At 60.7% G+C, this 27,778-nt stretch overlaps 1 protein-coding gene across 2 annotated transcripts; it reads left to right on the top strand.

Annotated features, from left to right (window-relative positions):
* The first annotated feature begins 5 nt into the window (after positions 1-5).
* LOC117646155 (elongation of very long chain fatty acids protein AAEL008004-like) lies at positions 6-27,733 on the top strand. Of its 2 annotated transcripts, none has more exons than XM_034386923.1 (9): positions 6-545; positions 10,897-10,979; positions 18,645-18,835; positions 24,697-24,777; positions 24,891-24,947; positions 25,036-25,141; positions 25,228-25,364; positions 25,456-25,644; positions 25,729-27,733. In XM_034386923.1, exons 2-9 carry the CDS (start codon positions 10,919-10,921, stop codon positions 25,903-25,905), a joined length of 999 nt encoding a protein of 332 aa, XP_034242814.1. In that variant the 5' UTR covers positions 6-545; positions 10,897-10,918; the 3' UTR covers positions 25,906-27,733. The 2 variants fall into 2 exon arrangements, with proteins under 2 accessions (XP_034242814.1, XP_034242815.1); XM_034386924.1 differs by lacking the exon at positions 6-545 and adding an exon at positions 10,347-10,471.
* Positions 27,734-27,778: the final 45 nt, after the last annotated feature.

Below are 27,778 nucleotides of genomic sequence, written 5' to 3'. Positions count from 1 at the left end.
ACGGGCAGGCAGGCTGGCAGCCAGGCGGCCAGGCGAGGCAGTCAGTCGGCATCGGCACGGTGCTGGTAAAGCAGTCATCCGTCGTGCGGCTCGGCTCGGCTCTGCGGCGCTCTGCGGCGCGCTTCACTCACTCGCACCGGTCAGGCCGTCAGGCAGACTCGAGCGAGTTCCGCTGTGTTCGCATCGTCGTATCGTAACGTCAGTGCGTCACCGCAGTGATACACGGCGCGAGCAACGCCCACCAACACACGGACACCCTCCACGTCGACGTGGACGTCGTGAACCTCAAGTCCGCCAAGTCCTGCCAGTCCAGCCAGCTCCCTGGAACGGCGCTGGAACGTCCGCGTCGCGCCGTCGGAAACCCCCAGGCCTGTCTGCAGCGTCTGCAGGCCGAGCCGTCGGGCACTCCGGCCGTGAGTGCGTGTGTCTGAGCCCGGGAAGAAATCAGCACTTCTTGTTGTGCACCAGCGCAGCGCGCCGACTGGCCGAGGCTAGAGGATAACCGCCGTCGCCCTGCACGGCACCGGCCCCCGTTTCCCAGAAAGGTGAGTGGGCAACTAGTGAGGCAGGGACTCGCGGTGCATGATGTCAACGCGGACGGGGCGTCGACGGCCACGGTATAAATAGCCGTAACGGCCGCGCCTATGCCTCTGCGCTAGGACTCTTACTAGGCCAGCACGGCCCAGCCACGCCCAGTTTTTTGGGTTCGGTCGATGCAGCCGGGCGATAACTTGACGAGGGCCGTCCTGGTGACGGGGGACGACGCCGTCGTAGTCCTGGACGTCTCGGGCCGCCGTGTTCGGCTCGGCGGGAACGCGGAGCCCTCGTCCGGAGTCCTGGGCCGGCCGCCGCCGCGGCGCGTTGAGGTTATGTCGCCCAAGGCGCTCCCTGCTCCCCGCCTGCCAGACGCCGGGACGGCCGAGAACGCGGCGGTGGCGGGGCGGGACGGGCGGCGAAGAGGAAGAGCGCGAGGAGCGCGAGGCCGGGCGGTGCTTGGCGGTGCGGCGCGCGGCCTTTGGAGGTTAGGGTTGGCGAAGAGACGGCGCGACGTCTAGGCAGGCGGCAGGCGTCATGTGGGACGGGACGAGTCCTTGTGACGCCGGCCGGGCCGGCGCGGCGCGGCGCCGCGGGGCCCTCGGGGCCCTGGGGGCGGGGGGACCGGGGGACAGCCAAGTGGCGGCGCTGCCTGCACTGCCCTGCGCTGCACTGCGTGCAAGTGCATGCTGCGGGCTGCTTCTGTCAAGCGGCAGCGATGCAGGCCGCATTCTCGCGAGCCGGCGACCCTCTCCACCGTTCAAGACCATCAGAGCGTTGGCGACAAGCGGAAAACGGAGCAGGGCAGTGCCGCAGTGCTACGTAATGAGCGCTCTGACAAGTGAAGCGGCAGCCTTTGGGCAGCCTCCTTTCACCTTGATGGTCCGACTGGGTCCGACTGGGTCCGACTGGGCCTTAGCACGACGGGGGCCCATTGCCCATTGGCGGGCCGCTGTCACGCCGCCATTCTCCCCTTGAGCCCCGCGGCCCCGCCGGCATGGCCCATTCATTGCGCGCCTCCGGGCCCCGGGCCCCAGCAGACTGATTCCGAGAGTCCTTTTCGTCGCTCTGTCTCTCCCGCACTCAAGGGCGTCCCTCATAGGTGCGAGCAAGACGGAGATAAGCGGCTGTCGGAATCAGTCTGCGGGCTGTCTCTCGCACTCCAGGGGCGCGAAAGAGACCGAGGGACGAGACAAAGCCGCTGCTCGGCATCAGCCTACTGGTCTCGAAGGCTGCCGGCCTGCTCGTGAAGGCTGCCCATGGAGGCTCCCGGCCAGGTGAGAGTGGTGCCCGGCGGGGGTGGGGTGTCCTGGAGCCATTCCCCAAAATGGTGCTCGCCTGGCGTCGGGCCAGTGGCGGTGTGGCGGTGGCAGCCAGTGGTTTCCCTTCCCTTCCGCCACTGGAACTCTGACGCCGATAACGGGCTGGGGGCACGCCCCGACGACCCGACGCCCAAACGCCCCGCCTCGACGCCAAGTGTCAGGTGCAGCAGGGACGACGACGGCAGTGCCGTCGCTCTGTCTCTCTTGGAGTTCTTGGCGGAGCGAGAGAGACATGACGAACCGCCCGTCTCATGCACACGGCAGAAGACCTCGCCCTACCCCGCGGCCTGGCGGCGGTGCGTGACCCTATTTTGACACCCCTGCGGACTCGGCTCACCTGGCCGAGCCGCCGAGCCAGTGTAGGTGTCGCTTTCCTCCCACTCCCCTCGAAAGCCGCTGCCTGCCTGGCTGCCTGCCTGGCGGGGATGAGAGATGCCACCCCAGTGGTTCATGTGACCTCCCGCACCCCTTCCAACATCCCTCGCCCCTCCCTCTCGGTCTGGCGGTGTGGCGGTGCATTCTGTTGCTGTCTGCGTTTCGCCCAAGCGTGGCCGGAAATCCACCCCCCACCCCCACCCCTCGGCGCAGCCTCGTCCTGGAAAATTCATCGAGTCGGAGCCCCCTTTGGGTTCCATCCATACACTTTCCGTGAGTGCTATCGCGGCCCCCTCCCGCCCACGCCCGTGCCTCGGCGGGCGTGGCGGCGTGGCGGCGTGCGCGGCATGCCAATGGGAGGACAAGTTCGACGGGCCCCTCGATGGGCCCTGAGGGGGCGTGCCTAAAGTCGGGCCCCACTGCAAAACCTCCGACGGGGCCCTGCGTTTGCGGCGCTTGCAAAATTGGTCGCGGATTGCCCGGCCCTTGGGCAAGGGGCTGCGGCGGGCTGCCGCCTGTGGCCTTCCCGTCCAAAAGGCGCACACTCATGGCGTGGCCCGCGGGCATCGCGTGGCGGCGTTACGTGGTTGACGGACAGTCCCGAAACGGACGGCGCTGCTGGCGCTGCATTCCTCGCGGTTTTGTGACATAAGACTGAGTGCGTGGAGGGGCCGCGGGCGGCGGGCGGGCGGCCTCGGCGTCACGGACCGTCGCGGACCGTCCCGGTGCGGCCCAAGAGGGAGAGGACCGGCTGGGCTTGAACTTGGAGGACGCTCCACCCGGTGGGGCACTTTGCGCCTCACGGCGTGTCCCAATGGCACTCAGTTCAGTGCTCTCCACTCGACTCCGCGGTTCGTCTGGGCCAAGCCGCAGTGTCGCCGCGGGGCGGCTGGCTGGCTGGCTGGCTGGTCGCGGAGTGGCGGGTCGATCAGCAACAGCAGTCGTCCGGGCCGTGACCTCGCCGACGAGGAGTGCCAAGACAGAGTGCAGCATGCTGTGCATGCACACCGTGTGCACCGTGTGACTGAACCCGCGGGCCGCCGACCGCCGCACCGGTTTGAACGCGGTGGCGCTGCTGGAGGCCCTAGAGTCCTGCAAGGGCGCCCGCACCCCGCGTTGGCCTGCCGGGCTGCCGGGCTGAGTGGTCTGCGGCTGCTAGTGTATTCGTGCGTCACCTCGCGGCCTCTACGGATTCGATCTGCAAATATTGAGCCTGGTAGTGATTGGTTCGGGAGTGACGTCATCTCGTGACGCTCATTTTGACTGGTGACGTTGACACCGTGTCGCCTGTCCCCCGCCCCGCCGCTGGCTTCTGTTTGCGGGGTGTGGGTGGGCGTGGGCCGGGGCCGGGCCGGCCCCTGCAGTGGGTCCCCGCGGTGATGCTCGCGGGACCCAAGTCTTGAGCAACCGTGGCTCGGCTGTCTGTCTACCGCCACGGGGTTCCAGCGAGAGGGAGGGGAGGGGGGATCCTCTCCTTCTGATGACATAAATTAATCCCGCTGGAAGTTTCTGCAGCGCGGAGTTCCGCCTCGCGCGTCTTCGTTCCTCTCTTTTCCGAATGGAAACTCCGAGTTGGCTGCGGCGCGCGCAACCGCTTGGCTCGCCTGGCGCAGTCCCGAAACATTTTCCCGGGGAATCGTTGGTCGGCGCGACCGCAACACGCTCGCTCACTCCAGCGCCTCGCCGCCTCACGGCGCACCCCACCGCCGGGGCGGGGCGGGGCGGGGCGGGGCGGGGCCGGGTGGAAGGGCAGGTACTCGGCCACCCCGTTTCCGGAAACCATAGCGGAAAGGCGCTCGATCCCACCGGGGCTAGCCGGGGTGTGGAGTGCGTGTCGGTGAGGCAGAATGGAGGGGGGGGGGGGGCGCTAACCACCGCGCACCGCCGCGGCCGTGTCATGTCGGCCTAGCCGGCTTAGCCTAGCCGGTCGCACGTCGCGGCGCGTCGCCATATTCGCCTTGCCATTTTTTTCTGGTTTTGTTTTCCTCATCTCGTAACCGCGCGGCGGCTGGCGCAGTGGGCTGGGAGGGGTGCGGTGCGGCTGGGGGTTTGGAGCCCTCCCCGCGTCCCGCTCGACACGAAGCCCGCCCTGAAGCACGCCGCACTCCAGGTGCTGGCCCCGTGGCCGTTGACCGTTGACGCCGAGCTTGTCTGATGCGACTCCGCCACGCTTCGCTCCGCACGCTGCGCACATCGCGGCGGTTTCCGCGTCTCTATTAGCGTCCCGCGGCTCCTGGAATGTGTGGCGGTGCGGCGGTGTCGCGGTGGTCCGGCCGCCGGGTCACGGCCTTGGCGCGGACTTCCCCGGGGCCGCGTGTCTCGCTGGCCGCGCTCGCCGCCCTCCCCGCCCGCTCCGGGTGCTGTCGGCCGGGCCGCGTGGCGGTTGTTGGTGGTTGCGGCTGTCAAGCGGGACGACAGGCCGCGCGCTGCGCCACGGCACTGCTGCGCATGAAGTGAAGCCCCTGCCTGCATCGGAACGCCGTTGCAACGCCAACGCCGCGCGCCGCGCACGCCGTGATATGTGGGGTGGGGTTTCCCTCCGCGCCCCCTGCTGGCCATCATGTTGTCCGACGCAGGCTACCCCGTGTCATGCCCGGCGTTTCCTCTCCTGCCCGCTAACTGTCTGAGAAAAGAAATCATCCGGAAACGCGGTGATGCGCTGTTACCATGCATTACTGTAGCACGTGGCCGATGTGAGTTGACGACCCCTCGGCCCCCGTGGCGCGCGGCGTGTCTCTCCGCTCCGTCTCTCTCGCACCTTGTACGCGACTCCCACCTGTGCGAGAGAGACTAAAGCGACGAGAACGACTCTCGGGATGAGTCTGCTGCCGCTTCGCCGTTTCCCTCGCCGAGCTGCTCATGGCCGAGTTCGCAGTGGACTGGCTAGTCCGCGGGCTGCTAAGGCATTCCGCGCGGCGCCGCGACGCCCACGCCGAGGCAGGCCGAGGCAGGCTGCCCCGCGAATGGCTAATCCCTGCCGCCTGGCCGTCGGACTGCCGAGCCGAGAGGGCAAGGAAGAGGCATTGGCTTGTTCCCACGTGCCTTTGCTGCCCGCCCTAGCGCCTGCGAGGTAGCCTCCAGTCCGGCCCGCAGCACGCCGCTGCGGAGACGGTGGCCTACCTCGCCGTCTCCACGCTGGTGTGTTGCGGCACGGACTGGAGGCCTACCTCGCAGGCGCTGACGGTAGAAAAGAAGACGGACGAAAGAGGGGCTTACATTTCTGTTCTGTACGCCGCGACATACGCCTCCCGGCCGGCCGTCCCTGGAGCTGGGTCGGCCTGCCCGTCTCGCCTCTTGCGATTCTTCTCCAGGGAAGGCGAGGTGACATGACGTGACACGGCGGCGGCGCGCGGAATTCGTAAAGGACGCTGTTTTGGCGTGGCGCTGCCTGGCGCGGCCTGGCGCACAATCTCCGGGTGGGGCACCTGTCTGGCGCGGCTTGTCTCCGTCTGACAGCCCCACTGGCAATGTCTGTCTCTGTCTTGCAGCCTCCAGGGCGGCCGGGCCGGGCTGCATGCCTGATGCCTGTTTGCGACGGCCCGGCGGGGAGCAGGCAGCTGACTGTGGCGCCTGCACCGCAATTTCGAGCAGCCGCGCTCGGTCGCTGCGTCTCTCTCGCACCCCCAGGGGGACGCCCCTTGAGTGCGAGAGAGACAGGGCGACGAGCCGGCTGGTGCCGCGGGCTGCGGTCCGGGCCGGGCGAGGGGCCGGGCGAGGGGCCGGGCGGTTCGGGGGGACGAGGACGAGCGGATATTGGACGCGTTGGTGGGCGGGCTGCCGCGGTGGACCGGATCGGGGTGCGGTGCCGTGCGGTACGGTCGGGGCCGAAAAGCTTAGGCCAATAAGAACATGCAGCCACTGTTGACGGCGGGGCACGGCAGGGCGTCTCGGTGCGAGGCGCAGTGGCGGCTGGCCTCGGTCTCGACCTCGGTGCACGCGGCGCGACACTGGTTTAGCGCTTGCTCGACCTCGGCCCGGCCCGGCCCTAGCCTAGTGCAGCCTATAGTGCAGCATCTACCGCGTCATTTCAACTTGCATCGCCCGGGCCGTGTGCTTTCATGTGGTCACGGCTCGCCACGGCCCGGCCCGGTGGTGGGCCAAACTACAAGTAGGCCGTCGAGACGCGGGGCCCAGGCCCAGCGGCGGGCTCTCCAGTGTACTCACACCTGCGCCTACCCGTTGAGGTAGGTCGCGGGGCGGGCGGGCTTCCACTCCAAGTGCAGCGGGCGGGCAGACAGCCGGACAGACAGACAGCCGGGGCGCCGAGTGCCGCGGCGTACTCCTGTCGGCGATGAGGCCGGATTAAATCGGAACGGATGAAAGTGGGCTGCCGCTAATTTGGCCGTTTCTGTCCACAATGTGGCTGGCTTCCGTCTCGGCGTGTCACGAACCCGCGGCGGGGCGCCCAGCGATCGATGTGGACGACGTGGCGGCGCTGGAGGGGGTGCCGCCGCCCCCGCCGCCCCCGACGGCAAAATCCCCCTTCCTGGAAATAAAAAGTTGGCGGCGCCGCTCACGGCCGCGCTGCTTGCGCTGCTCGCCGCGCTCCGGTGTGGTGCCGCGGCGCCTGGCTAGAACAAAACCAGAAAAACATGCCGGCGCTCCTTCTTTTTTCGCTTGTTTTTTTTTTTTTTTTTTTTTGCTTGGGTTTAATTGTTATTTGCGAGCGAGCGCGGGCCGAAACAAGACTGGTTGCAAGGAGGAAGCGGCGGACCCGAGTGGGTCTTCCTCTCGGAAGCCGGGGCCGGGGGTCAGCGAGGGCCGCGAGGGGTCGTCAACTCTGAGCCGGCATGTGGGAAGGAACACAGGACTACATTCATGATAACACACGTAGCACATGATTACTTTTCCTGTGCTTTTTGCTGAGCGAAGCGAAGCACCCTGTTTGGGATTTTGAATAGCTCATTTGTCCGACCCCCCCCCGATACCTTTAGTTTACAAGAGGTATCTTCCTCTGTTTATTTTTACTATATTCATATGCGTATACATAGTCGAAGCTCCATAGTCCAAGCTCTATAGTCCAAGCTCTATAGTCCAAGCTCTATAGTCCAAGCTCTATAGTCCAAGCTCCATAGTCCAAGCTCCATAGTCTAAGCTCCATAGTCCATATTCTATAGTCCAAGCTCAATAGTCCAAGCTCAATAGTCCAAGCTCAATAGTCCAAGCTCAATAGTCCAAGCTCAATAGTCCAAGCTCAATAGTCCAAGCTCCATAGTCGTACGCCAAGCTGCCATTTAGTTTGAGAATAAGATCTGTCGAGAGTAGGGTAAGATCTGTTTCGAGTAGAGTAAGATCTGTGACGTGCCCGTTAGGTTAGGTTAGGATTGGTTGGAACATTTAGTTTGAGAATAAGATCGGTCGAGAGTAGGGAAAGATCTGTCACGAGTAGAGAAAGATCTGTCACGAGCCCGTTAGGTTAGGTTAGGATTGGTTGGACCATTTAGTTTGAGAATAAGATCTGTCGAGAGTAGGGTAAGATCTGTCACGAGTAGAGTAAGATCTGTCACGTGCCCGTTAGGTTAGGTTAGGATTGGTTGGAACATTTAGTTTGAGAATAAGATCGGTCGAGAGTAGGGAAAGATCTGTCACGAGTAGAGAAAGGTCTGTCACGAGCCCGTTAGGTTAGGTTAGGATTGGTTGGACCATTTAGTTTGAGAATAAGGTCTGTCGAGAGTAGAGTAAGATCTGTCACGGGTAGAGTAAGATCTGTCACGAGCCCGTTAGGTTAGGTTAGGATTGGTCTGAACATTTAGTTTTAGATTATTAAATAGCCTTCCGTCGATTCAAGGAGAAACCAACCATTGCGGAATCACAATCCTTCGCGCAAAAGCATACTTCCTGGCTATCACCCCCCCCCCCCCGAAAAGAAAAGAGGCTCGTTTTCAAAATAAACACATCCAAATTTACTACTGATGAAAATGCATTTCCATCTCCAGCAGAATCCAGCTCAGCATCGAGGCCGAAGGCCTTCCCCTGGCTAGTACCACGGCTTTGGGTGACTGTTTTCCTGGGATTTTCAATGGTAATGTAATGTACGAGTATAATGTGCATGTGAAGTCGATGTCCGGAGTAATCGAGGGGGGCTTCGCGGCGGCGAGGCGTGGGGCGTGTGCCCGCCAAAAGACGCCGGCCTTCCTTTGGGCTGCCTTTGGGCTGCCTTTGGGCTGCCTTTGGGCTGCCTTTGGGCTGCCTTTGGGCTGCCTTTGGGCTGCCTTTGGGCTGCCTTTGGGCTGCCTTTGGGCTGCCTTTGGGCTGCCTTTGGGCTGCCTCTGGGCTGCCTCTGGGCTGCCTCTGGGCTGCCTTTGGGCTGCCTTTGGGCTGCCTCTGGGCTGCCTCTGGGCTGCCTCTGGGCTGCCTCTGGGCTGCCTCTGGGCTGCCTCTGGGCTGCCTCTGGGCTGCCTCTGGGCTGCCTCTGGGCTGCCTCTGGGCTGCCTCTGGGCTGCCTCTGGGCTGCCTCTGGGCTGCCTCTGGGCTGCCTCTGGGCTGCCTCTGGGCTGCCTCTGGGCTGCCTCTGGGCTGCCTCTGGGCTGCCTCTGGGCTGCCTCTGGGCTGCCTCTGGGCTGCCTCTGGGCTGCCTCTGGGCTGCCTCTGGGCTGCCTCTGGGCTGCCTCTGGGCTGCCTCTGGGCTGCCTCTGGGCTGCCTCTGGGCTGCCTCTGGGCTGCCTCTGGGCTGCCTCTGGGCTGCCTCTGGGCTGCCTCTGGGCTGCCTCTGGGCTGCCTCTGGGCTGCCTCTGGGCTGCCTCTGGGCTGCCTCTGGGCTGCCTCTGGGCTGCCTCTGGGCTGCCTCTGGGCTGCCTCTGGGCTGCCTCTGGGCTGCCCCTCTGGGCTGCCTCTGGGCTGCCTCTGGGCTGCCTCTGGGCTGCCTCTGGGCTGCCTCTGGGCTGCCTCTGGGCTGCCTCTGGGCTGCCTCTGGGCTGCCTCTGGGCTGCCTCTGGGCTGCCTCTGGGCTGCCTCTGGGCTGCCTCTGGGCTGCCTCTGGGCTGCCTCTGGGCTGCCTCTGGGCTGCCTCTGGGCTGCCTCTGGGCTGCCTCTGGGCTGCCTCTGGGCTGCCTCTGGGCTGCCTCTGGGCTGCCTCTGGGCTGCCTCTGGGCTGCCTCTGGGCTGCCTCTGGGCTGCCTCTGGGCTGCCTCTGGGCTGCCTCTGGGCTGCCTCTGGGCTGCCTCTGGGCTGCCTCTGGGCTGCCTCTGGGCTGCCTCTGGGCGTCGAGCCTCTCCACCAGTGGCGCGGCCTGCTTTCACCCTTCCCTTCCCTTCCCTTGCCATCACGGCCCGGCCCGGCCGCCTCGTTGCGTCACGACTCCTCTTCAGGTTCAGGTGTGTCTCCGTCCGTCCGTCCGTTTCGACACCGGCCTTATCCGGCGCCCCGATTTTAGTGTTTATTTTGGCCGCCGGCCTCGGCTGCGTTCGTGGCGCACGGGGGTGGGGAGGGGCGCTCCAGAGTGCGTCAAGCCCCGTCATACTTGGCGACTGGCTGTGTTTTCGAGTGTATGATCTACTTCTACGGCCCGTGTGAAAAAACTGTTCGAATGCATGTCAAGCTGGTTCTTCCTGCTGACGTGCGTCTCGGTTCTCTCCGCGGCGAGTCGATGGAGGCGGACCCACTCGGTCGTATAGTTGGGAGTTTATAGGTACCGAAGGCGGGGACGGCCAATGCTGGCCACCGCGAGTGCGAGAGAGACAGCCAAGCTCTCGTAAGTGGCACATTTGTTCCTGGCCGTCACAAATGTCAGTGTGGCGGTGCCGCGGTGCCGCCTCCCGTGCACCGCGCGGCGTTACGTAAAAATGCAAGACGACCCCCGACGGTGTTGTCGCTCGCTGCGTTGCTGCGCTGCTTCCCAGTCGGCTTTCGCCGACCTTGGCCGCGCCGCCGCGCCGCCGTGCCGCCGCGCCGCCCTGGCTGCCGGACTGGACTGCGGGGCCGCGAAGCACAAGCACACGCCGGTGCCGCCCTTGATCTTGTGGACCGCGAGGCGCGGAGCCGCGGAGCCCGTCCGTCCATTGGCCGCCCCGCCCCGCCCCGCCCCGCCCCGCCCCGCCGCAGCTCGGCCCGGCTCGTGCCCCGCGGCCCCCACCCGCCGCCCCCCGCCCGGCGCGGGCCCGCGGTGGCCGCGGGCCGTCTCGGTGTCGCGGGTCGGCCTGTCGGCCCGTCGGCGCGGCGGTGCGAGGCAGTTAGTCTGTGTCCATCCGGCGGACAGGTCGTCCCCGCCCCGCGCACCAGGCCCCGGCACTCTACCCCACGAGGTACACGACTTGGACTTCGTCGGCCCGCGCGTTCCCTCGCTTCAGGACTTTGGCTGGCGGCGCGGCGGCGCCCATCGGCAGTGAACGGGCTGTCGGCTTGCTTGGCCTCCTGGTGGGCCTTGCGGTGGAGGCTCTCGGGCTGGTTCGTCTGCTCCGCCGCCAGCCCCGAAGATTCCTGACTCGCTGCAGCCAGTGCCTGTGGAAATCTGGAGTAATTCGTGTCGCGAAGCGTTCACCCATCCGTGGAAATTCCCCCGTGCCGTGCCTAGTGTTTGGTTCGCTGCCAAGACCCCTGCTTCCAGAGTCCTCGGATCTGGGACAGATCTACTCGAGGACTCTCCGTCGCTCCGAACATCCGCGCCCGACGTTCGGACTGGCGCCAAAAAGTGGATCCGGTCGCTGACTTGGACTTGTTTGTGTCGCAGGTCTCCAACCCCCGCCAGCACCATGGCGCAGTTCGCCAGCAACATCGTGCACTACTACCGGGACCTCATGGACAACAAGAGCGGTGAGTTGTTGGAAAGCGCGCCAAGGGGCCGTCTCGGTTTCCTTTCGGAATCGACAATCGACCGTCGCGCCGGAATGGTCGTGACAATGACGCCGTCCTGGCGGCCGAGTCCGCACCACGGCGACCACCGCGATCACCGCCACCACGGCGTCGCGCACGACGCGCACGTCGCCGCCCGCAGCCCGGCAGGCGCGGCTCCAGGGTTTCCCTGAGGAGGGGGTAAATCAGCGCTTTTTTGCCTCCTTAAAAGTTGTACTTGTCGCCTACCTTCCGGGATGCTTATCTTGCACGCACGGCGAAAACGCTTCCTGGTTTTCCCAGGTAGTCTATAGGAAAGACGTAGGCGATTTCCAGGGGGTTCCTGGGAAAACCAGGAGCCATTTTTACCGTGCGGGAGGGGCTATTACCCCCCATTACTTTTCTCCTAGAACCGCGCCTGCCCCCCGTGGCTGCCCGCGGCACTTCAGCCGTAATCGGCCCGCGAGTTTCGGTGATCGATTTCAATCAACTGTACAAGGTAAAGAGTCGGAATTGGAAGGATCATTACGGAAATGGATTCATTCGGCAATAATTGATAAGACGAAATTGATGGTTAGATCACGGCTCTGTTAGAAACTTGTCAGTCAGTCATTCCGTGAACCGCACGGTGCGCGGGCGCTCCGGCAGACGACCCACCCAGACCGCAAGGAGACTGAGGGGGAGGGGGGGGGGATTTCCCTCTGGTTAGCGGCGACGACGCGCTTTTTTGGTCGTATAGGTGCGTGATAGCACGTTGATTATTGCGTCGATAAGGACACCACTTCCTTTCGAAGCCACATCGCGGAAACCACGCGGGGCTATCTGACGCTTTGTCTTTATTTCTCTCGTTTTTCTCGTGGTTTCTCTAAATGTTCCTTGTGTAGGTTTTATTTTGGGTGGTAATTTTACTGCGTGCTCGATTTGCCAACCTGGTATGAACGTGTGCTACAAGTGGCACGCTTCCCGTGGAAAACGAGAAAGAAAAAAAAAAGAAAAAAAAACTTGTTGCCACCTAGGCTGTTGTGCTAAGTGATTCGGCAGACGTTTAATGGGCTGCTGAAGCATTGGCATGGAGGCGACTGTATAGACAGCTCTTTAGCACCGCGACACTGATGATAAAGCTGGAGGTAATGACTCCATTCAGATTTTACTTCTTTTTCTGTTGATTGTTTTGTTACAGTCAATGAGCGGTCGAATCGAAACATATATCCTGGTTCACGAAAGATTCCCGGATTCCCGGGATGGCTTGTTTTTCCTCGCGAACTGGCCGTCGGCTCCCGGTTCCCCTCTTACCCCCCCCCCTTTTTTTGCCTCTGCAATCATTATGCTGCTGTCTATGCCGGGGGAGTGTATCGACGTGATTGGTCCGAGAAGCACACCTGTCTCCAGCGCGTTGCCCTGTTGGGCCGTGTGTGTACAGTGTAGGGTGGAAGTCGCGCTCACTTCGGTGCACGCCAATTTATTCCCTTTTTATTCGTCAACAAACTTGTGCGAGTAACTTTGCATAAATTTGTCCGGGTCGGCCTCGCGGAATCGTACGTGCATCCATATACAGTGCGGCGGGCCGGCGGGCGAATTCGGAGCACACCGTCTGCCGTCGGCCGCGTGTCGGGCACCGTGTCGGCACCGTGTCGGCACCGTGGCGGCACGCGCAGACCAGACCAGAGCCCAGTCCCTAAACGATTCCCGAAGCTCGCCGCCGTCGCCGGCCCGGGCCATGGGATTCGCGGCCAAGGCTGCGGGGCAGAGGCGGACCCCCGTGTGCGAGTGTCTGTGTGTACGTGTGTGTGTGTACAACAGTGGCGACAAACAATTAGTTCTTGAAGGCCTTTGGCTTCCCCCCACTGCAACGAGCGACGTCTCGGTGGTCTTTTCGACTTGTCGACAAAGTTGTATGCACTTCTATCCGCGTCGCTGCCCGCTCGGCGCGTGGCTCGGCGCGTGGCGCTACGCGGTGGAAACGGCCCAGTGACTGTCAGTGTCGCGGTGACACGAAGACGAACCGGAAAGGCGGTGGCGAGTCTGCGGCCGGCCGACCGGACGGCCCGACGGCGTGGCCGTGGGGCGTTTGGCGGCGTTTGGCGCCGAGGTGGATGGATGCATGCGGGTGTGGTCGGGTTTACGCGCCGTCACGTCAGCATGCTGACACTGCGGATTACGAGGTCGATCCGTCTCTCTCGCACCTCCACGGGACGCCCCGCGAGTGCGAGGGAGACGCACCGCGCAGCCCGCCAATTAACGGCGCGGCTATTCGCAGGCAATCGCTACATCGCTATAGACAGCGTGGCTGCGGTGTGCGCGCGCCATCCGCGCCATCCGCGCCATCCGCGCCATCGCAATCGAGTGCGGTTTCTTGTTGACGCGCCGCGGCCCGCGGGAAGCCCCGCGTCAAGCCCCGCGTCGAGCCCCGCGCTGGGCTCGGATTTGCGTGTGGCTGCGCGTTTTGCGGACGACGGGGACGAAGGGTCCTGGTTGCGGCGATGTGGCGCGGCGGCGCGTGTTGCGATACGACTCGACTCACTTTCGCCGCGGGGTGAGTCACTGCGCGGTGTGCCGGTGCGCGGTCCAAGTGCGAGGACGGAGTGCTGCCCGGCCGGCCGGCCCGTCAAAGCCATTTGCTTAATAGTGCGGTGTGGTACAGTCGGCCCGGCTCGCGCGCTGGTTCCGCAGGCCAGACGCCCGACAGTGGACCGATTCTGCCGCCCGCACTCGGTCACTCTCTCGCTCTCGCGGAGTGTTCTGCACCGCACGGGACGGGCGGATTCGTGCGTGGACCCGAAGAGGAGAGCACCATTCGTGGCCCCAAGCTATTTTCAAAGTCGTCTGGTAACCTGAGAGGCTCCGCGACGCGCGTCTTCCGTTCGTTCGTTCGAGGGGAATTCCGCGCCCTCCACGCCGAGGGCGTTACGTAAGAAGGGGCCAATCATCGGGAAGGTCCGGACGCCGACCTGGCCTCTCGGCGGGGCGGGGCCGGGCGCCCACTCGCGTCACCGCGTCGTTGCACTCGAGTTTCGTCGATATGGTGGCCTAATCCACTGCATCATAAAAGGTGATGCGTTGGCCGATGACTGAGGCGCCGCCGGCGTAGAGTACTTACATCCCGCCGTATGGGCTTACAGTGCCTGGGGCGCCACGGAGTATATCTCTCATGTCCCACGGAGTAAAGTCTGCCTGCCGGGCCGCGTGTCTGAGACCCTTGCGCTGGCCTGCACATTACACTGGCGGCGTCGGCGGGGAGGTTGGGGGGGGGGAATCAAAAGTTATCTACTTGCAGTGTTGAAGTGCTACTGCTTGCCTACCTTCTGGTCGGCTCTGCGCGGCGTTTCCCCTGCCCTGCCCCCATCCCCGAGCATGTCTTGAATCCATTCCAGTTTGGGCTTCCCTGCCGTTTGATTCCGACCTGCACACTGCTCTGTCCCTCTCTCTCGCACCCATGGGCCGCCCCGTGGAGGTGCGAGAGAGACGGCGCGACGAAAGCTCGGTTCGAGCTTGGTGTGCACCGCGGCGCCGCCGTAGGTGTGGCGAAAATGTCGGCTGGATTGGCGCGTACGTGCAATGAGCACGCGAAGAGAGAGCGCGCGCTACTAGTGTACCAGTAGTGTCTGAGCCGGTCCGAGCTGCACCCGGCGTGTTACTTGGGATCCAATTACTACCACCACGTAACTGCCTGCCGAATTCTCCCCTTCCCTGTCTCTCGCTCTCGCGGTGCCTGCTGCCCCTAATGAGTTGAATTGGCTGAGCCGGCAGCGCATCTACACTCTAAAAGTTTAATGGTGACACTTCAGGCATTTCGCCGCTATGGAGAAGATCCAATGTTTTTGATGTTTTGCGTTTTGTGTGATGTTTTGATGTCCTGCGCCGCATGCCCCGCAGACGTGTCCCAGGGGCCACCACTCTCATTTCAGGCGTGCACAAGATTATGGGAAAAATTAACTAGGGATTACGCGTGAAATTTTGGACAGTTGGTTCAAAATTGTCGAAAAATGGCTCAAGAAAGTTGAAAAATGACTCAAAAAAGTTGAAAAATGTCAGAATTTTGTCAAGGATTACGTGATTACGGCATCGATTACCGTAGATTACCAGCCAATTTGTACACAGGATTACGGGGGTGGTGGCCCCCTCGGGCCCACATATGCATGAGTGCGGCTGACGCAGGCTGACGTCTTCGGGCACTAGGCGCACTAAGCCCGAGGTTGGATAACCGTGTGCGGAGTTCGGCGCATTGATCAGCCCGAGTGCACCTCGGGGGTCAGGTCTGGCACCGCCCCGGAGGTGTGACACTGCGCCTAAGAGGTTGAACTTGAACTTGAGAGGCTAGACCACACATGATCTTCTGCCGTGAGAGAGAGAGAGGTGTGACGCGCCCCCTCCCAAAACCGACTGTGCAGCCGCCCCTGCCCGACACGGGTAGCGGCGTGTCCTCGCTGCCCTTGGCGCGTGCGGCGCCATGCATCGGCTGCATTCGTGCATTATGCAGTGTAGTGTCACTGCACAAGGCGTCCGCAACCCCGTGACCCGGCCGCCGTGCGCGCCCCGGTAATCTGCAAGGGTAACGACGATGCTAAACCGATGACTGGGAACCGAACCGCGGACCTTTCCGAAAGCCGTGGAGCCGAGCGGCGAGCGCGTGGCCCGGCGCGTGTTTCCGGGACAGGGGCGCGGACCTGAACAAGCCCTCGGATGAGGTGGTGGCGACCCCGGTGTGTAATTGAGGTGCTCTCCTTGTCGGCGGCACTGATAATGAGAGGTTTCGTGGACGAATGCCCACTTTGGGCCTAACTTTCAAGGGTGTGACTGAAAATAGCACAGAAAGGATGATGAGCCCCCTCCTCCCGCCACCCTCGTGTGCACGCCAGTGCACTTGACGCCTCTCTGCTACACTGGCTTGCCGGCCGGCCGGGCCCGAGCCTCCGTCGGATTTGAAGGGCTGCGCGCTGCGCGCTGGATTTGCGATTGTGATTAGTGCTCGTGGCTCCGACGGTGTGGTCTTGCTCTCTTTTCCGTCTCGTGTAATGAATGAGCGACCTTAGGCCGGTTCTGGTTTCGGCTGTGACGCTGCTGGTGGCACATTCCACTGGGAACAGGTTGCCGGCCTGTGCAGGGCCCGCCCCGCCCCGCCTCCCCCCACCCCGCCCCACCCCACCCCACCCCGCCTCTCCACGCCGATTCCTTCTTTTTGCCGGGGCGCGCAGCAGGTTCTGGAGTGGCGAATCTCTTCTCCTACGGTTGCGTTGTGGAAAAGCGAGAACCAATGACCCTGAAACCGGCTCGCGTAGACCAAGGTTTGAAGGTCCATTGCCTGGACTCGCCGTCAATTTCTTTCCCGCCGCCGCACGTGTGTGGCTCTTGGCTCTCCGCGCTCTAGAAAGCCTGCCGGGGTGCACTCATCGCTAGCATTCCCTGGACGCGTTCGCCCACCACGTCGGATGCCTGACGCACTGCAAACTAAAGCCAAACTGTGCTTGGAGAGACGACAACAAAGTGTGACAGGTCTGGAAATACAGTTTCGACATCGACTGTATCCGGCCTCGGCCCCAGCGATTGTAAGTCAGCGTGCAGTCCTCGTTCTCTCGATCGGGCCTCGCGCTTCTGGGGGCGGGGTGGAGGGGCGGGGCGGGCCGGGGTGGCGGGGCGGGGCGGGGCGGGGCGCGCGGCAGGTGGCGCGACGCCGCGAGTCCCTGATAGCGACACCGGCATCTGCCGGCTGATAAGAAGGGTGGGGGCGTATTAAAAATATACGCGACAGGAAATTGTGTGGACCATCTGCCCCATCTACAGCGCCGCGCGGGGTGCGAGATCGCGCGAAATCTCGTGTCGTCGCTCTCGCGAAAAGAAACGTATTTCGGTCCGAGCCGCCCTATCATTGTGGACGTTTTTATCTGGGCGTCCCCTCCCCTCCCCCAGGAAATACTGTGGGAAATGTGCAGCTTTGTGTTCTCTGTCGCGCTCGCGGTTCGAGGCGTCATTCAAACGATTTTTTCTTACTGTTTCCGGGGAAAAGATATCATCTGGTCGTTTCCGAATGAAAAAATCCTACCCAAAATACTCGTGAATTAGTTCGATTTTTAGGGACAACTACAAGAAAGCGGGGATCCAGAGGAAAGACCGAAGAACCAGGGGGTGGGTTTGCTGTAGAAAACTTGGACGAATTCGCGTGCATTTCAGATATGATTCTTTATCCGGAAATGACCGGGTGAGATCCTTTACCCGGAAAAGATGAGATCTTTTGAATAGGACCCCTCGAGTTGTGCGTCATGGGCGCCTGCGTCTGCGTCCGGCAGAAGTTCCCCAGGACTAGGCGCCTCGCTTGTCGTGCTGGCCGGACCCAGGACTGTGCTGCGACTAATCACCCGGCCGGCCACCACTACACTACACTACACACGCAACCGAGGTGCCGGCTGTGGCCGCGACGCCCGTCAGGCTCGCCTTCCTTGAAGATTCGTGTTTTTGTTTTTCATGTCTTTTTTTACCCGTCCGGTTTGTCAACGTGTTTTCCCGATCTGGCAAAATTTTGCGCTATGACGGGCGAGTGTGTCCAGTTTTTTTTTTGCTTTGCCACTCGGGGCTCCGCTTGCTGGGCGCTGCTGGGCCCGCCCCGTCGGGTTGCAACACGTTAATTGGCGGAGCTTTTCGGCCCGAATTGCTACTCTGCTTTGCCGAATGGTTCGACTCCCTCTCTCGGGGAAACCGATTGGCTGGGCTGCGTCAGTAGATTTCCACTATATTCAGAGCCGGCTCCGGATCCAGCTCCGGTCCCAGCGCACTGTAAAAAAATATATAGAATTTTTTAAAGGAATTGTTAGGGAGTTGTTTCCAAAAGACATTTCAGAAAACAATACGACTTGGGTCACTTTGGGTCGTTTTTACGACACAAATCGCGACATCCGTCACTTTTCCGTGTCGTACGGAAACGATTTTTTAATTCGTTAAACTTAGTGAACTTTGTGAGTGAACCGATCCAGGACGACTTCCGTCTCCGTGAGAATGAGAATTAGCGACTGGCTGTGGGGCTAGTCCGGCGGTGCCTGGCCCCGCCACCCCGCCCCGCCCTCGGCCGGCCGCGGCGCTGCTGGTCAAGATCAAGGTCGTCTTGGCGGAGGCCGGCTCGTTCTGCAGCGCTGGCGACACGGCCCGTCAAGACAAGGCGCCCGGGTGCAGCGACGAGTCACTCCGGGGACCGTCTGTCTGTCTGTCTGTCTGTCTGTCTGTCTGTGTCTGTCTGTCTGTCTGTCTGTCTGCCTGTCTGTCTGTCCTGTCTGTCTGTCTGTCTGCCTGCTCTGTCTGTCTGTCTGTCTGTCGGTGGCGTAATGCCGATGGATCTCGCCTCGCTGTCCGTTTGCCGTGCATTGCCTTCGCATTGCCTCCGCCGGAACTTGCTGATGCAATATGCAAATGCTGGAGGGAAGAAAAGGGGGGGGGGAAGAGGAATCCTCCGTGACATACCTGACCGATGTACATGAGCTTCGCGCGTGGGAACGAGTGGGAAAAGAGGTCAGGTCTGGATGTGCCGCGAGCTGATTGAATACTGGTTTGGCGGCTACGATTTACAATTGGCGGGGACGCCGATAAAACGTTTTAGGAAAAATTTGAAGAACGCGTGGGTACTGCTGTGTTTTGCATAGTAATGACGCTGTCTGTTGTTTGCAGATCCCCGGGTCAACAACTGGCCCATGATGTCCTCCCCGGTGCCGACCGTCGCCATCTGCCTGAGCTTCGCGTACCTCGCCAAGGTGGTGGGCCCCCGCCTGATGGAGAACAGGAAACCCTTCAACCTGAGGAACACGCTCATCGCCTACAACGCCTTCCAGACCGCCTTTAGCACGTGGATATTTTACGAAGTGAGTACTCGACCATGTTGACTCCGTCAGCAGCGAGGTTGCGGAGGTAGTTCACAGGCGGCGGCCGCAGACTACCGGCTCGCCTTGCATCGCCTTGCCGCCCCCCGCGGCTTTATTTGGCCGGCTGGACGGCTAGATTGAATCGGTGCGATGCCCTGCCAGCCCTGCCAGCCCTGCCACGCCCTGCCCAGGCGTTGGTGTGTGCCTGTCCGTCCGCGCGAATGGGCTTGTGATCGATACGCCCCGGGCGGGGTGGGCGGGCCGGCGTGCTCAGCGGGTAATCAGGCACCCGGGGCGCCGTCGTCGCCACCGCATCGTCGTGGTGGTGCGTGGTCCTGGATAGCTGGCGCGCCGGTCGTCGCGGAGCGTCAACTCGAACGCGGGCCGAGAGGGGTGAATCTGCGGCCTGAGCCGGGAAAACTAGCAAACTTGCAGCCCGGTCGTTGTGGGGCCCGGGGGCGTGCTGTGCTTGCTCGTCGGCGCAGCGCGCAGCACGGCGACCCACTTTGTTTGGCGCGGCCTTGGACGTAATCCTAATAACAAAGCAACACAGTGCCGGCCTACCCGCCCTTGGCTGAGCCGCGGCCGCGCCGGCCGGGCACGCGTAGCGCGCAGCGCGCTGGTGGCGCCTCAACCCCCGCACCGCCCTCCCCCTTCCCCGCCCCTCACGCGCGCTTCGTCGCGACGAGTTTCCGGTTTGCGGGGTGCTGGCGCTGCGTGCATGCGTGCAGCCGCCATCGTCGCCCCGCGGCTGGCTGGCAAGCTGCAGGCAAGCTGCAGGCAAGCTGCAGGGAAGCAACCCGCGGTCAGCAAGCCTTGGGCGGACGTGTCCGACGTGTCGACGGCCACGTCGTCGGGGAGGAAGAGGCGGGCACGTCGCCGTCGGCCGCGCGGCGCATTGTCAGTGCCGCTCGAGGGCCAAATCGTGTTGGCTACCCGGCCCTCGACGCTGCCGGCCCTTGCCTCGGCCCTTATGCCGTCCTTTGTGCCTCCGGTTCCGGTTCGGACTCGCCCTGCAGCCCTTGCAGTCTTGGAGGGCCTCGTGCATGGCCTACATCTGCAGCGCATGCCGGGCCGGGCTTATCAGAAACGGCTCAGCTGTGCCCCGCCGCCCCGGCCCGCCGCCCCAAGCATGCAAAGTGATGTCTGGAGGGGCCTAGAGACGCGCCCAGTGGGCCGGGCCGGGCCGCGCCGGGCGTGGCAGGGACTGGGCCCGGGCCCACCCCCCGGGAGACTATCGGATGGAGTCCGGGCGGGACCAGGAGGGCCATTCTGCACAGTGGGCCGTCGGCCTAGCTCTCTCGCACCTGCACGGGACGTCCCGAGTGCGAGAGGGGCAGACCGAGGACTGCGCGCGGATTCGCCCTGCAGGCTGCACTATCGGCGCGGGTCGAACCAGGCCACCCTGGGCACGGCGGCACGGCAGTGGCGTAGCAAGGAGCGCGTCCCGCCCCGTACGTGCTGGGGTCACGACCCCCGCGCCGCGCTGCGCTGCGCCGCTGACAAGAGCGGGCAGTGCTGCGCAGGCTGCGCTTGGTCCTCGTCGTGATGCGGGCGGTGCGTGGGCGGCGCGTGGCGGGCGGCTGCGGCCGGTCCAGGGCGGTTTGGGGCGGTATCGGCTGGCGGCGGGGGGGTTGGGGACGCGGCCGACGCGGGGCCTAGCCTGGCGTGGCGTGGGAGGGCGGCTGAGACTCCAGACTGCCGCCGCGTTATCTCTGGGGGTGGCTGTGACCCGACCTGCGACCTGGCCACGTCGCCGTCTTCCTGTAGGTAGGCACGCCGAGGCCGCCTGTCTATGTCCAGGCTGCCCCTGGCAGTGCCCCTGGCAGTGCCCCTGGCAGTGCCCCTGCCGCGCAGGCCGCTTGCCTGTTCGTTGTTAGTTGGTCGATGTTCGCGTGGCAGACCGACGACGACGGCGAGGGCCTCGGCGAGGGCCCCTTACCGCCCCTTACCGCCCCTTACCGCCCCGCCCCGCCTGGAGGGGCACAATGGGGTGATGCGACGCCGCAGACGGCCGGAAATGAACGCGCACTCGACAGACGAAAATAAAAACGGAAATAAAGTGAGAGGGTGTAGTGGCTGCCTCCACGATTGTCCGGCCCGGTGTGGTCTGGGGTCTCGGGGGTGCCGCTGCCGCGCTGCCGCGGCCCCAATGCAATGTCGGGCAGTGCGGGGTGTACTGGGCGTGGGCACGCGACCGGAGGGGCGACTGAGGGGGCGCCCAGGGCGTGGTGTGGCGTTTGCCAGACGCCCTGCCTGCCTGCCTGCCTGGCCGCCTTTTGCAGCTCATTGAAAGTGCCCTGCATTCCCTCACGCCTGGTCGTTATGGCCAGGTGCGCGTTTTCGGACGACTTCCTTGATGCAGTATACAGTGTATACCAGCCGGTTCGATTCCAAGTTTGTTGTTGCGCTGCCTGCCACGCCTGCCAGGCCTGTCTGCTGGGAGCCGGTTGGCTGAGCTGCGCGCTGCGCCACTGTGGGTGTCGGGCGGTGCCGCGGCGTGCCGGTGTAGTGCCGCCCTGGCCGGTGCCGTTCGCACTCCCCCCATATTGTGCCAGGGTGGCCCCGCCCGCCCCGCCACGGCCCCGCGGGGACACGCTGCCGCACGCCGCGGGGACCGAGGCGGCGACGGGGCGGAAGGGGCCATCACGCATGCATGCGAGGCGAGGCGGGGCGCGGGCCCGATGACTTGCGCACTCACTCACTCACACACACGGGCGCACACCGACGCGAACACACACACACATACAGTCACGCGGCTGGAAAGGTGAGCGACGAAGACGGGCTGAAATTGCGGCGTTGGCCGCCCCGCCGCCCCGTCCATATACAGAGCTATAATTGCGGCTCTGCGCCGCTCTGCGCCGCTCTGCGCGAACACCGCGGACTAACGCGGGGCGCGTGCGGTGGTGGCAGGATCGACCGACGTGGTGGAGTAGAAAGGAAGAGAGAGAGAGAGAGATTGGTGCTCTGTCTTTGTTTTGTTTTGGTTTAGCGGGCAGTGGAAATTCTGACCCGGACGTAACCCGGTCGCGTCACAACGCGAGGCGCGGCGGCGCGGCTCGGCTCTGCGTTTCTAGGTTTGACCCTTGAGCCGCGCTGCCACCGCGCAGTGCACTGGGCGCGCACCTAGGCCTGGAGTGGCCGCCTCGCCCCGCCCCGCCCCGCCCCGCCCCGCCCGTCTCGGCTAAAGCCCGGTCGGTAGGCCGCATGCATTATAGATCGGCGGGGGGGGGGGCGTTCCTTCGGTTCGCGGGCCGAGGCGGGTCGAGGCGGGCCGAAGCCAAGCGGGCATTCGCATTTCGCAAGTCGGAGCGAAATACATCCGCGTCGCGTCGCCTTCGAGTGTGACGGGTCGGCTGGATCGCGTCGACGACAGGCGCGGCACGGAGGCCTTTTTGGAGGGGAGAGGGAATGACTGGCTCTCCTCGCGTCGCGATGATGGCCGAGTGTGTGGCTAACGGTGTGTGCATTGGGTTGCATTATGGGGTGCATCGTGTGCACTGCCCGTCCGTACCGTCCGTCGGTAAACTTTCCGTCCGTCTGTCTGGCCGCTGAGGACCGCGAGGGGGGCCTGTCTCGTTTGCACACGGCCGCGGCCCGCCCCAGCGCCCCAGCCATGCAACGCGGCAGTGCTGCGTGCCATGTGCCTGGCGACACCTGTGGGAACTGGACGATGCGTTGACGAAACGCGTCGAACCCTGGCTGGGCAGTGCCGCCTGCGCCGCGCCTGCCGGACACCGTGCGTCGCCATGCGTGCGTGTGTCTGTGTGGGTGGCCGGCTTTTGTGGCGGTGAAAGTGCGGCGTGCCAGTGCGGCCCTCTAGCCTCGCGCCGGCCGCCTTTTGCCGCCTTTTTGCCGCCTTTTGCCGCGTGCCGCCGGGCCGAATTTGGTGGATTGGATGAGCAGTGCCGGCAGCGCCGCTGGGGGGCTGTAATGTGAGCTTCCTCATGTCTTTCCCCGTGCCTTGCATCATGGTGGGTTGCTCGAACGCCGTTTGCAGACCCCTGGGTTTGGTTCCGGCTCCACCACGCCCCGCCCCGCCACGCCCCGCCACGCCCCGCCACGCCCCGCCACGCCCCGCCCCGCCACGCCACGCCACGCCCCGCCACGCCACGCCCACCCGGCGCGCCTTCACGGCCCCCGGACGCGCGGCTCGGCCAGACTCGGAGCTTTGTCGTGCATGGACGCCGTTACTGGTCGGCTCGAAAATGCTGCCCTGGCCGCCACGACGGTGGTCTTCCTCGCGCGGGCTGCGGGCTGCCTATCATGGCAACGCCAGCCGATGGAGTCTTTCTTTTCTTTCCGTCGCCAGTCTTGGCGGCGTGGCGTGGCGTGGCGGGCATTCCGGCCGCCCCGGCGTCATGGCCACGCCGCGGACGGCGGACCGCGGACCGCAGACGGGCGCGGTGCGTGGCTGGACGCCTCGGTTCGCAGTGGCGCGGTGCCGCGAGCGTCGCTAGTGCGCCGTGGCCGCTCGATGAAAGTGCCGAGCTGTTAATTTTCGTCCAAACAGCGTGTGCGGCGGCAACGGGCCAGCCCTGGGCCCGGCCCGCCTGGCTGGGCCCTGCGGCCTCCGGCACGCTTGCCACGCTTGCCACGCGTTGCCACGCTTTGGTGGCGACATGTGACGCGCTTGGCGCTGGCTGCGCTGGCTCGGCGCGTGCCGCGTGGTGCCGTGCCGCGAGGGCCGCGGGCCCCGTGCCGTTCGCCGCGCACTGTTTGCCAAACAGACCGCGGTGGAGCGCGGGACTGGACCCCTCTTTTGGAGCTGTCCGCACGCGCGTGTTCCGCCGTGCGTCGCTGTGCGTCGCCGTGCTTGTCCAGGTGGCGAAAAACAGTTGCAGTCAACAATTCAAAACTCGTGCACGCCGCGTCGCGTCCCGGGCCCGGTGGCCGTGGCCGCGCCTGCCGAGCTCTCTAGTAGCGCTTCCTGGCAGAGTTTTCTGGCTGGTCGGGGAGAAGCGAGAAACCGAAAGACAAGGCGGCTCTTTTCGAGCCAAGACCTGCGGGGGGATGGGGCGGGATGGTGCGTCGTCTGCTAATAAAGGCGTGAGAAGGAAGGAGGCGAAGGCACGGCCGGCTGGACACGGCAGACACGGCTTGACACAGCGTGTCCTTGTTCGCGCGGAGGGGCGGAGGGGAATGGCAGGGGCGCTTCCAGCCGTAGTTGCTAGAAAAGGAGGGGCGAAGCACTTTTTGCCTACTTGAGCGAGGGCTGGGGCCTGACTGGGGCTTGGTCTTGTTGTTGCGGGTTGCCTAGCCCGCGGGCCAGCTTGTTCAAGGCGGAGGGGTGTCAATGATTACGCGAGCGTGGCACGGCAGGCGCGGCTCGACGTGGACTCTGCACATTATACAGTCACGGCCGTGCCTGGGCGCGCTGGGCGCCCCACCCCGCCATCAGGATGTGCAATGGCTGTACGCGGGGAAGGAAGGGGAGGGGAGGGGGTCATTCATCGTTTTGCCTGAATGGGCCAAATGTTTGCATCCCGCGCGGCGCGGCATTGGGACTGGGGTGGTTGTGGTTGGCCGTGGAGGTGGACCGCATCGTGGCAGACCAGCCACTCACTCGGGCACTGCCATTCTTTAACAAGTTTTTTTTTCTTTCCTAGTCACCTTGGTGTTGGGTGTGTTCTGCCCGCACAAGTTTGGCACGCCCGGCTCATTGTCTTGCGTAATGCCCGTGCAACTGACCAGCTAGCTGACCAGCTAGAGGAGCTATGGAGGCTGGAGCAGCTAGGTCTCGGTCTCGCGCTTGCATAACGGGGGTAGTGGTGGTACCGCGTGATGGCCGAACCACTTGTGCCTCCCTTTGGTGTGGCCGGAATTTTGCTGACCCTCGTTTCCTCTCTTGTCTGTTTCAGTATTTAATGAGCGGTTGGGCCGGCGAGTACAGCTTCCGTTGCCAACCTGTGGACTACTCCAACAGCCCTTCAGCAATGAGGGTGCGTTTTTTTTGCTCTTGTTCTTCTCTTTTTTCCTTTGTTTTCTTCTTTTGTCCGTAAAAATTGTATCCCTGCCTTATTGGGAGTCTTAATTTTTCCACATTTGATTGCAGATGGCCAACACATGCTGGTGGTACTATTTCTCCAAGTTCACTGAATTCTTTGACACTGTAAGTTTACTCCCTCTCCATGTACCTTTTTTGGATGAGTACTTTTTCAGTGCTTTGGTCTCTGAATCTCTGATCTCTTTTGTTTCAGCTGTTCTTTATCCTTCGCAAAAAGAATGAGCATGTGTCAATGCTGCATGTTATCCACCATGGAATTATGCCTTTCTCTGTTTGGATGGGCGTGAAGTTTGCTCCAGGTAAGATTTGATTTTATGACAAGCTGCGCTAGCGCTAAATTTGTCTGAGTGTTTGTTTCTTAAATCTTATGTATTTTATGTTTTAGGTGGCCACAGCACTTTCTTTGCTCTCCTGAACACCTTTGTGCACATAATCATGTACTTCTACTACATGGTATCTGCCATGGGGCCCAAATACAGGCGGTTAATCTGGTGGAAGAAATACGTCACCTCAATTCAGATGGTAACCACATATTTTCAGCTGTTTAAAACATTCAATTTTCGGGCTCAAAAGAAAAATGCATTTTATTGACCTCATGTTTTATTTTTTGCAGGTTCAGTTTGTTCTCATTATGGCCCATCAGTTCCAGTTGTTGTTCACTGACTGCAATTACCCCAAGAGTTTCATGGTTTGGATCGGCCTCCACGGCTTGTTGTTCTTCTTCCTGTTCTCAGACTTTTACAAAACCAGTTACAGTGCCAAAAACCAAAAGAAACCTTCCCAAAATGGAGGAGCCTGCATGGTATGGATCGATGTTCCTTTTTATTATTTCATTCCGTTAGATGATAGGGGCTTAAAATGTTTACCATGTGTGTATTTGTTGCAGCCTGTTCTTGATGAAACAACGGACGGGAATGCCAACCGCGCCAATGGCAAAGCGCACTCTCCTAGTGATTATGAAAGCCCTTATAGCAAAGCATACTCAAGCTGTTACTCAAATGGTATCAGTAATGGATATGTGTCATCAGACGGTGTTAGTAGAGAAAATCGCAAAACCCAATAATGTTTTTGTTATTTTGACTGTGTTAACTTTCTTACTTTGTATATTTAAACAGTTAGGGAAATGTTAAAAACTTTCTAAGCTCCAACATAATTGTGGAAGAACGTGTAGGGAATATTTTACAGAAAAGGTTTTTAAAACTTTTTGTATATTTTTTGAAAAAAATTTTACATTGTTTTCTTTTTGAAGTTATGTCTCAGTAGCTTATCAATGTCAATCTTTTGACTGATTTGTAACATGTTTTACTCTTTCAAATCAGAGTTTACATATCTCTTTTAAATGCAAACATATCTGTATGGCTAGATTAAAAACTGCAAGAGATGCTGTACTCTTTGACTGTAGCTATACTGTAAAAGTTAATTTTTCATTCTATAATTTGTGCAGATTGGAAAGTTTAAAATCTGTTAAATTAAATTTTGTTTAACTTAAGAATGAAAACAATTTTTTTTTGTTAATTTTTAACTATGTAGTAAACTTGTGAATTAAATATTGTATTTTGTAGGTGACCAAAAACCTTAATTTTCTGTTGCTCTAGTATTAAGTTCCTTAAGTAGAAGATTATTTGTTAAGACTTGCTTACTACCTTCCTCTCTTGTACTATATGTATGGTGCTTCGTCACTGGTTGCCAAAATTAACCATCAAATTTATTTTTTGGATGCATAAGTTTAGTAATACTTCCAAAAAAAGGAAAAGAAAAAAACAATCTTGATTTAGCATGCGTAGTATAAAGTGCATTTCTGTTAAATTTAGCTGCACCAGTTATATAGGATTCGGCCCATCACTCTCCCTGTGGCCTTGTGCTTATTTATTAAACTTATTCATCAAGTCTCGACAATACAAATCTAGAAGGAATCTATGGTAAATTGTTTAGCTAGACTGGATGTTTGTAACAAAACTATGAGGGATCTATCTATCGTCTCTGATGTGGTTCTCGTATCTTTAGCTATTCTTGAATCTTTATGTTCAAGACGGGACCAACAGAAGAGGTGTTACATTGAACACATGGGAAATGCCTGACTAGAGGAACATTTTCCCGGCAGATTTTGAGATCTTTCATTTTATCTCTGCCTTATTGTCCATTGAACATAGGATAGTACTTGATCATTACTGTCAACACTTTGAGGTCTGATTAGCAAACAATTTTTTTTATTTTATATTTTTAATGTATCTATAGTCATTCAATTGGCATAACATCTAATCTGTTGTTATGAAATCATCATAAATTTTATGCTGTGTTTTGGCTCTGAAGGAGGATGACTTGTGTAATCAGGTAGTGCTTTTATTGGTTCAAACTCAAAGCAATAAAACAAAACAAAAAAGTCAACAAATTTAAACTGTAGAAACTTTGCCAAAATAATGTTATGTAGAGGTGCCTTGCTTCTGTGCATATCTAGACCTCAGGATTGTTCAATTAGTGTGTTCCCTGAAACATTGATCATTTGATCATTAGTTTGTGGTTTTAATTCCAGGCCATTCCAACCAAAGTTGAGTCTTTTTTTTAGTTTCTTTCAAAGTTCTGACAATAAAGAAGTCATATGGATCGAATGGTCAGGTCAGAGAAAGAGAATGCGGTTAATAGCCAATATCTGTGTCTTAAAATTTTGTTTTCAATCTTTTGAATCCATTGTAAATAGCTGTTAGAACTTATTGCCCTGTTTTCATATACTGTTCCTTATTTGAAATCCTTGCTTTACATCAATTGGACCATGGAAATCTTGGTTATTTTTTCTACCACTATTGTGTCCATACTTTAAAAGCCTGCATATTGTTGTAAGCTGTTATTTTTGTACATAAGTTAGGAAAAACTATTAAAAAAAAAGAACAAGTGAATGGTGTCTTTCCTTGTAATTCAGAGCGCTCTTACAGTTACATCTC

This window comes from Thrips palmi, unplaced genomic scaffold (assembly GCF_012932325.1).
Source record: "Thrips palmi isolate BJ-2018 unplaced genomic scaffold, TpBJ-2018v1 HiC_scaffold_19, whole genome shotgun sequence".
NCBI lineage: Eukaryota > Metazoa > Arthropoda > Insecta > Thysanoptera > Thripidae > Thrips > Thrips palmi.
The sequence above is the reverse complement of the archived record's forward strand: the minus strand, read 5'-3'. Positions and strand labels throughout refer to the sequence as shown.

Bases quoted from the DNA above. Each gene is read 5' to 3' on its own strand.
- LOC117646155 (XM_034386923.1), top strand. From the start codon at position 10,919: ATGGCGCAGTTCGCCAGCAACATCGTGCACTACTACCGGGACCTCATG. The intron at 24,778-24,890 runs GTGCGTTTTTTT...ATTTGATTGCAG, and splicing joins ACAGCCCTTCAGCAATGAGG to ATGGCCAACACATGCTGGTG. The intron at 24,948-25,035 runs GTAAGTTTACTC...CTTTTGTTTCAG, and splicing joins TCACTGAATTCTTTGACACT to CTGTTCTTTATCCTTCGCAA.